Source organism: Zerene cesonia, chromosome 16 (assembly GCF_012273895.1).
Source record: "Zerene cesonia ecotype Mississippi chromosome 16, Zerene_cesonia_1.1, whole genome shotgun sequence".
Lineage (NCBI taxonomy): Eukaryota > Metazoa > Arthropoda > Insecta > Lepidoptera > Pieridae > Zerene > Zerene cesonia.
Genome location: NC_052117.1, coordinates 8,067,287 through 8,076,668, shown reverse-complemented (window position 1 = coordinate 8,076,668; position 9,382 = coordinate 8,067,287). Strand labels below are relative to the sequence as shown.

Here is a 9,382-nt window from a genome sequence, read left to right as displayed (position 1 = left end):
AAGTAATAAATGTTATTTGCAGTTAACAATTTTCTTTTTTCTTTATTACAATATTTATGGCAAGACTAGGTACATATGAAACTTCCTCTTGAATCACTAACTAAAAAAACCCATCAAAATCCATTGTGTAGTTTTAAATATCTAAGCATACATACATATAGACGCGGGAAGGGACTTTAATTCATAAAAATTAGTGATAAAAAAATCCATTTCTTTTATCGTTGCTTGTTTTTAATATTTTTGATTTTGTTAATTTTCATTGGATGTCCGGATTGAAACAGCTATAGAAATATAATCAATTTTTACATATATACATTGTGTTTATTCATTTATTTGTCTGTCATCAATGTCACAACGGAGTAATTTTATGGTACGAGTTTTGTTTCCGGAGATCTGCTAGATAGTGATAGTGCTGAAACATCTCATTTCCACGGAAATTTCTTTTGATCACAGGCGAGGCCGGGGGCGAGAAGTTAGTAATAATAAAAATCGTTTAATAATCATATCAGTAATTGGGTAAAGAGAAATATAACAACTGAACGATACAATGGTCCCCGAATCAAAACTGTTGCCTGTTTGGGGAGCACCTTCCTCTTGGGATACAGTTATATATATTTGGCTTGTATGATAATAATGCATGGGTATAATGGATAAGAATCCACATCGTGATTTCCCGGTAAGCGCTGTATCGCAATTGGTCGGCCGTCGAACTTGGCGTGTACAAGTTTTTACCTTCAATTACTACTTGCGAGTATTGTAGTGTTATTTAAGGAATTTCACAAGGATTTCAAGTATCGTAGTAGTGTTTATATATGTTTCGGGAATTTTTAGTACTGAATCGATAATATCGAAATTTATTACGTAATTTTTAACTCTTTGTGACTACAGGTGTGGTACATCGACCACAATCTAGTTTAATTACAAAAATTGCGATTATGTATGATTACTAGCGGTCCACCCCGGCTTCGCCCGAGTATCATATATAGCTTATAGTCTTCCTCAATAAATGGGCTATCTAACACTGAAAGAATTTTTCAAATCGGACCAATAGATCCTGAGATTAGTGCGTTCAAACAAACAAACTCTTCAGCTGTACAATATTAGTATAGATAATAATTTCTTAATAAATTCGCGGGTAAATTGTCAACGTAGGGATTATTGATATTATAATTAAACGGTGCAGGGTTAATCGGCTAGTGTCGGAAAGAAAAAAAAATGAGAGAGTGATTGCGCTAGACAGCCTATATAGTTATGTCTTTTTTCCACTCTGGAATTAGTACTGCTTTAAGACGTCACGGTAATCCGCTTGATTTTAGTGAACTGTCGCTTTACAAGTGGACACTATAGTTGCTAATATTGAGACACAATTTTCATTACTTCACATCTATCAAATTCTCTATTCTTCTGTAAATCTGCCATCTTTGGTTCGGTGATTCCAATCATTATTATGTTCTTACTTAATGTTAATATTACAATAAGTTTTGATATATCACGAACCTCAACTCAATATATCATGTAATTTATTTAACATTCGTTAAAATTATCGATAACTACTCGTATTTAATGCTAAAATACATTTAATTCCATTAAATTACCATATCCAATACGTATTATATACAATGGCGCAATAATAATGAAAATGTATTTCGTATTTCATAAATTCACACAGAACATTAAATATAAAACTGATGGATTTATAAATGGCTCTCTTGTTGTTGCTCCATTACATCCATTTTTTTAGCTTTTTCCTGCGACTTTGTAAATGTTTAATCATTGTAAAATTTTTGGCAACGTCAAAATATTGTTATCGTGTGTAAATGTTATATTAATGTTTGTACAGCAATTGAGTTTAACTCATCTGTTGGTGAATTGCTTGTAAAATCTGTTCAAGCGTTTTGAATATACAGGCCGACGTATTGTTACATAAATTATTGTTATACTAGCTTGTGTCCGCTGCTTCGCACACGCTAAATTCGGAGTAGTTTAATAGATGTCATTGTACGCACAAACCTTCTTCTTGAATCGCTCTATCTATTTAAAAAAAAAACATCAAATCCGTTGCGTAGCTTTATACATATAAGAATACATAGGGTCATAGGGACATACAAATCAATTGAGTGGTTTAGACGGGAAGAAAATACGGACAGAGCGACTTTCGCATTATCTGCCGTCCCTGTAACGTTCCCTGTCATTTGCTACAGAAGCTGCGCATAGTTGGTTCGCAGTTCCATCAAATGAAAGACAATACACGAGCATGTAACGTAATTCAGCTGCAGCCCAGCCTCGTTTGCTGAAGAATTAACAAACAAATCGTATTATGTAGCTTGCAGTCGCTGCAGGTGGCTATCGGCAGCGCTGTGATTGATTAGCTCTCATTCGCGTGATTATTCGTGACGTCATAGTGTTTGTTCAAAGCGGTTGGGAGTGCGTGGTAATGTTGTTTGATGGTATAAAATACGGATAGAGATGTAGCAATGAGTACACTATTTATCGGGTGGAATAAAGACTAAATAGCATATTTTTATAGCTAGCTTTGCGCCCGCGGAGGATAAAATAGACACTCTTATTTACTTGATTCATTATGATTATTTCTTCAGTAAATATGATATTAGTAAATAGATAAGAAATTAATTAACATCTTAATGAAAGGCAGTTGAAAATTTCTAATGAATGTTAATATAGATGGGAATCTAAAATTTGAAACGATAATTCAATTGCAATCGGTTGCGCTCAGTAAGCACCACCCTGCACTCACAAGTTGTAAATTGTAATTCAATCCTCTAATATTTCTATTTACTTATCGAGCTGTTGCCCGCAGCTTCGCCCGCGCGGTCTTAATAAATTTTCATACTACAAAGTTTCATCCCCTATTTTATTCCCTTCAGGGTAGAATTTGTCAAAATCCTTTCTTAGCGCATGATTATATCAATATCCATCTGCATGCCAAATTTCAGCCGGATCGGTTCAGTGGTTTGGGCTGTGCGTTGATAGATCACTTTGTCAATCATTCACCTTTCAGTTTTATATATTTTTTGAGTTATATATATTTAGACTAAACAATCTATTGCGAAATTGTACAGCGAAACGAACGTTGCCAAAAGCATTGGGGAAAATCGCTAATCAAATAACGGACGCGTCATTTTACACGCTCCTAAATGTTGGTAATGAAGGGGGCAGAAATGCATTCTCATCGAGTGGTAATAACCATTAGGTTGGAGTTCATGATCTGTGACGGACCCATTAATAGTTAACATATCGTGGATGTGGGGAAGGATGAATTAGGGTGTAGAGGTGGACTTCTTGAGAGGACGAAACGTATCGGTTGTTGGAAATATGTGGTTAGAAACATATGTATATGAAATTTGTTCACTTGAAACTCCACACTAGGATCCCCTGTGTTGTGAAGAATCCCTTTCATATATTACATACATACATTATTTTAAACTATTGCAGAGTTGAGCGTGTGGCTTACAAAATTTTGGAGAAGACTCAAATCTGGTATGCAGGTTGTAAAATGATAAATACAGTACAATCAACTGAATTGTCTCAATTGCTTTTAGGCAACCTTGAAAATTTTGAGTGTAGGGCAATTGTTTATCCCTGGTGATCTTTATCAGGGTGAAGAGATTAATACATCATATTATTGAATTGTTATTGACCCTTGATAAGTGTACAAATACAATATGTCCGTTTAAAGTGGGTCGAAATCGAGTTTAAAAGAGTCGGTTGCATACAAACATAAAAACATACAGGTGAAGCGATTCAAAGCGTGAAAAAGTAAGAATTTGGTGAAGTTGAGGACTGTTAATATTACAATTTAGTTGATCTTAGATAGTATAAAATATATCTATACCTACCTCATGAAAATCTTTCTCTAAATCTCTTTATTTGATAATTAGTACAAAGTGCTTAAAATAAATAAACTTCATATAAATTTCCTACTTCTTTAATAAGTCCATTAATTTTGCAGCACGGAAATACACTCTCCCATTAAATTTATAATAATGACATTTACACCCATAATAACAAGATCTCTATTTACAGGGCAAGGCCAGACGAGATGCGTCCTTAGAAGAATTGAGGGCACACATTCACAAGTATTACATACCTCTCGGACGACAGTTTATGGTGCTGTTTCCTGAAGGAGGTTTTTTGCATAAGAGGAGAGAAATTAGCCAAAGGTTTGTTATAAGATTCAAATCATTTTGAACGCACGCTCCTGCGCATCTGCTGTCTATATGTAGTTTGTATAGTAAATAGTATGAAAATATAAATTATACATATTGTTATTAATATGTAGTATTAGTATTAGCTTTTTTATTACTGTAACGAGTACCTTTAGAGGTTTCCTTCCAATTTGTTTAGTGAAGTATAATAAACTGCGCAAAAAAATGCTTGTCTGTATCTACCAAAATTTGGCTCCCCGTAATTTTAAAACCGAGTTCAAAAATGTGTATTTTCTTTGTATTTGTTACTTCATAACTTTTTACTGGTTGAATCGATATTAAAGTTTTTTTATTTTATTTAAAAGCCGAACAATATAGTGGCGGTTTAGCTTATCCTTAAATACAATAACATATTTGACCATATTTTTATGTTTAGATTGACTGGATATAGCTTCAAGTCCACTAAACTAAATCTGTTTCATGCGAATCGCTCGTTTGCCGCCATGCACCTTTGCCGGTATGCGTATACCTACTAGTGTGCGTAGTAGTTCGCTTGTTCCACAGCGAAATGTCAATACGTGGAAAGTTTAACGTGGAGATACAAAAATAAATAGTAAAAACGCCCCCTGCCAATTATTCGTGTTTTGTTTCTAACGAGGCAGGCAAGTAAGCCCTCTCGTATTTGTTTCGAGTGCACTTCAAAAGATGTTTTGTTTCGTTGTTGAGGGCCAATTTTTTTTATAATGCTATTTATTAATGTGCAAGATATTGCTGTGTTTGTTTTTTCCAGTTGTGATATGTAGGAATATGGATCTATAGCTCATACATGGGTTAGTTCCACTTGATTTTAAAGCACTGTTGATCGGTAAATCGCTCTAAGTTTGTTTTATTACGAATCCTATTAATATTATAAATGCGAAAGTTTGTAAGGATGTGTGTGTGTGTTTGTTTCTCTTTCACACAAAAACTCTGAACCGATTGCAATGAAATTTGGTACGTAGACAGCTGGACAACTGGAATAACATATGGGCAACTTTTTACTCCGATATTCCTAAGGGTTACGGACTTACGCGGCTGAAACCGCAGGGCGCAGCTAGTTTTAATATAAAACGCATTGGTGGCTGACTGATTGATCCATCAACGCACAGGCCAAACTACTGGACCGATCGGGCTGAAATTTGGCATACAGATAGCCACTATGTTGTAGCACGTTAAGAAGCATCAAAGTATTTTAATAAATTGTATAGAAAGTAGGTCATGAAAGTTTGTACCGACAAAAAAAGTATTTTTACCACGCGGGCGAAGCTGCGGGCATGAGCTAGTAGTACTCGTATTATAAAAATTCAATTTGAATTTTGTTTTCTTTAGGCTTTTAAAAAACTCATAAATTGTTATTAAAACACACATTAATAAAGAGGAACATTACACCAACAAGTTACAAAATAGATGTTTGTATTGACAGTGACAAAAATAATTAGTTAATTGATGTCTCAAATGGGATGAGAGATCTGGATAAATCGTCACCTCATTTCTGTGAGGGTGAGGGTGTGGGGTGTAGACCTTGATGACCTTCTTCTCAAATACCAAAGTTAATAATACGTATATCATGGGTCTAGATAGATATAAAAAGAGGTGCTTATGTTTATTTTAACAGATAGGTGAAATTGAAGTGTTTTTTAATTGTTGGTGTTCAAAACTGCTACACGAGTCGAGAAATATTAGAAAAAAACAAGGTTTACATGTCTATTAATTCAGTTTTACCTTTGGAATGGCTAGATCGGCTTTGATTGAAAGTAACCATCATAAACAGTTAACGGAAATTTTTATTATATATAAAAAAGACAAGGTTCATTTCCATTACATACGGATGGAGTGACAGGTCACCTAGTTTACAAAACAGGCATTTTAACAAATTTTTACATTTATTTTATATCTATTTTGTTTATTAGATTTGCTGAGAAGAACAATTTGCCCAAGCTTGAGTATGTCTCGCTGCCCCGCGCTGGGGCAATGAAAGTCATAATGGAAGAAGTTGGCCCGCACAGAGAGCAACCCAGCACGTCGAAAAGCGAGGACAAGAAGGGTATATATAAATTAAAATATTAAAAACAATTATTATGGCCTACTTCTATTATAACTATTGAGTAATCTACAAGACTACACAGTCATTTAATTATGAAATACATTTGTAAATCATTTTTCATACAATTATTAAAAAACGCTGACGACTTTCGAAGTTAAAGTAAAAGCTTTAGACTTAGTAAGACTTTTGACACTCAGGTTTTTGGAATAATTAAGCAATGTTACACGTGAAGGTTTTATTTTATTTGAACCGAGTGGTACTAGCTTCGATTTTTGGGAGGCATTGACAAAAAATATTTATGAAATAATTACTTTTTAAAGGATTTTAAACGCGAGAAAGTCTTTGACTTCTAAATAATTAATACTCGAATTAAAGCAACAAACACCTAATCACAATAAAAAATCGTGTCTGCCCGGTCACAGCAGACAGAAAATCCATGATTTCAGAGAGGTTATAATAATATCTATTAGAAATAATAATATTCAATTACTTCCTCATAACTTGTTGTAAATTTTGAGGTAAAAAATGGAGGGAACTAGTGTTTGCGATAGGCAGTATTCTGTAATGCAGGTTTATTTAGAATCATGAATAAATAAACGCTCATACAATAAAATACTTTTACCCTATATACTCTTCAGACAACAACTTCAACCAGAACAGCGTCAAGGTCGCCAACAAGTCGGGAGACGGCATCGAATGGATCCTCGACGTAACCATCGCGTACCCCGAGAGAGTGCCCCTCCACCTCACTGATGTGGTCTGCGGTATCCGATCAGCGTGCACCACGCATATACATTATAGATTGTATCCTAGCTCCGAGGTGAGTTCTGGAAGACATGAGGATAGGCGTTTTAGACTATTTCATTTTGAGACTTGAAAAAATTTGTTTGAGAAATTTTTAAAGACTAGAAAAAAAATCATGACGAGGCGGAATTCGAACCCGCGTCTTTTTGCCAAACATTTTCAACGCCTAGCCTCTTGACAACTCACTATAGCATTTATAGCATTTCAGTGTTATAAAAAAAGAATAAATAATCTTGTTTCTTAAAGTAAAAATATTATTTCAAACTTGTATAGAAGTTCGTCCTAAGTCCAAACTTGTGGTTGAAATTTTTTGGTCGAAACTAACCCTGATTCAGATTGTTTGCAAGCAGCTTGCTGTTCATTTCAGCAGCAGGCTATTTACGTAAAATTTTTAAAGTAATTAGTATAAATTTTGTACCAGAAAAAGAAAAAGAAAGGAAAGGAATATTCACATACCTTTTTTACAAAGTAAATTGTTGGTACAACTGATCGTCTATCCTTAATAAGTGTAGACGATCAATTGTACCGAGCTGTAGTCATTCAGTCATTACACACACCAAAAGTGTTTTACACTAAGTAAATCTACTTACGAAACGCTTTTTGTCCCAATATTTGGATGAAAACGTGAAATATCGAATAAGCTTCTTCTGCTTTCCCCAGGTACCTTCAGACTCTGAAGGCATGACCAACTGGCTCTACGATCGATTCATAGAAAAGGACAAGATGCTTGAGGAGTTCTATCGCACTGGCCAATTCCCGGCGAAGGGAAGCACACCTCTAGTCACCAGACCTGTTAGACAAGACAACGTACGCTATCTGATCCTGCATTTATTCTTCCTAGCATCTACCTTCATACAGTACAAAATTTGCTGCGCCCTCCTGACATGTTTATGGTAATAGGCATCAAAGAAATTTCTAGAACGCTTTGGCCATCTCAAAGCTGAGACGCCATGAACCAAATTTGTAATAGATAAGAAATTTTGTAATGGCTACGTGGTATTCAGTTTATTTTTAGCGCGATATCTATTTGTTAACCAATTTCAATTACTTATGAAGTAATATATCTTCATCTTTGACGACTACAAATTGCTTCGGGGTTCAACTATCACGCAAAACAATAAACTTAATATCGTGTCGGCACAAGTTTATAGCTGTGAAGTTACTACGAGTCGTGTTAGCAGTGTGCAAAGGAGTTTTATATTTTTTTGTTTACGACGTAGAATATGTGTGGCTAACTTCACAGCCATAAACTGAAGGATAAAATGTCGTAAAGAGAAATTGCAATTGTAAACCAAATTGTTAAATGATTTAGATCGGAGAGTCCTCTAATAGATTAAGATATACGGCAGCTAAATGGAAATAAATGTCTCAATGGTTTACACTTTTCACGTCACAATACGATGTAATTTTGTAATTTGGACAATAGTTTGAATGTATTTAGGACGATTCCGGCTTGACGCAGCGAACTGTAATGCATTTTTTTATACTAGAATTCAATGTGAAACGTCTGAATAACTGCGGGTTTTGTCACTTCTTATTAAATATTTTATTACTTTCCACTTTTCCAAGCATTCTCGAAGTGTATGGGTATTTATTTGTTGTTTATTATTTAATAAATTAAAAGAAGTGATTAATTCATACTTGCCTCGCATCGCCTGATTGGAAATCCATCATTTTGGACAGCATCTTGAATCTAAAAACAACTCAATTACCTGTACAGACGTGTCAAATTCCTCTTTGCCGCTGCGTCAAGTGGGATTCCTCCTTATCCTATTGCTAAGTCTAAAATAAACACTTTTTTACTAGAAGTTTCTTACTCACTTAATGATAACCTGTTTACGAGTACACGTTGGCTAATCACTGTAAGTACATTTCTATGTGTTATGTTCACGTTCTCCGCTTTAGTTATTTTGTTACCTATTCGTAGTATGAACGACGGGAGATGCTTTAGTGGACGTGAGTAGCCTTTAGTTGTGGTCTGATGGTATATTATCATATACATTGATTGCATTTGTTATACAGAGTTAACACCAGACTTTATCACCTAAATTTTAGGTCTGGACATCGGTGGAATATATCTTAAGTATTTTCCCCACCGATTTATATTCATTTCTGTTTTAACAAGATTCAACGTCATTTTATTGAAATGCTAGTTTTTAATGTGGTTCTCGCGCGAGATCGCGTGTTTTTTTTTCAATTAATTTAATAGGGAGTAATGAAAGCAGCTCTATTAGTTTCTTTACGTACGAAAGCATCAGGCCGCAAATAATGTAGATGAATTTAAGTAAGAACGTTTACCCGTATTGTTTTCTATACCCTGTTGTTGAAT

General features: G+C 34.7%; 1 protein-coding gene across 1 annotated transcript in view; it reads left to right on the top strand.

Annotated features, from left to right (window-relative positions):
• The window catches only part of LOC119833097 (acyl-CoA:lysophosphatidylglycerol acyltransferase 1), a 216,960-nt gene extending 208,354 nt beyond the window's left edge, over positions 1-8,606 (top strand). The window contains exons 5-8 of the mRNA XM_038356978.1: positions 4,045-4,181; positions 6,116-6,249; positions 6,888-7,069; positions 7,714-8,606. Coding sequence (XP_038212906.1) covers positions 4,045-4,181; positions 6,116-6,249; positions 6,888-7,069; positions 7,714-7,950 — 690 coding nt within the window. The 3' untranslated portion in view covers positions 7,951-8,606. The remainder of the gene's footprint in view (positions 1-4,044; positions 4,182-6,115; positions 6,250-6,887; positions 7,070-7,713) is intronic.
• The last annotated feature ends 776 nt before the right edge of the window (positions 8,607-9,382 follow it).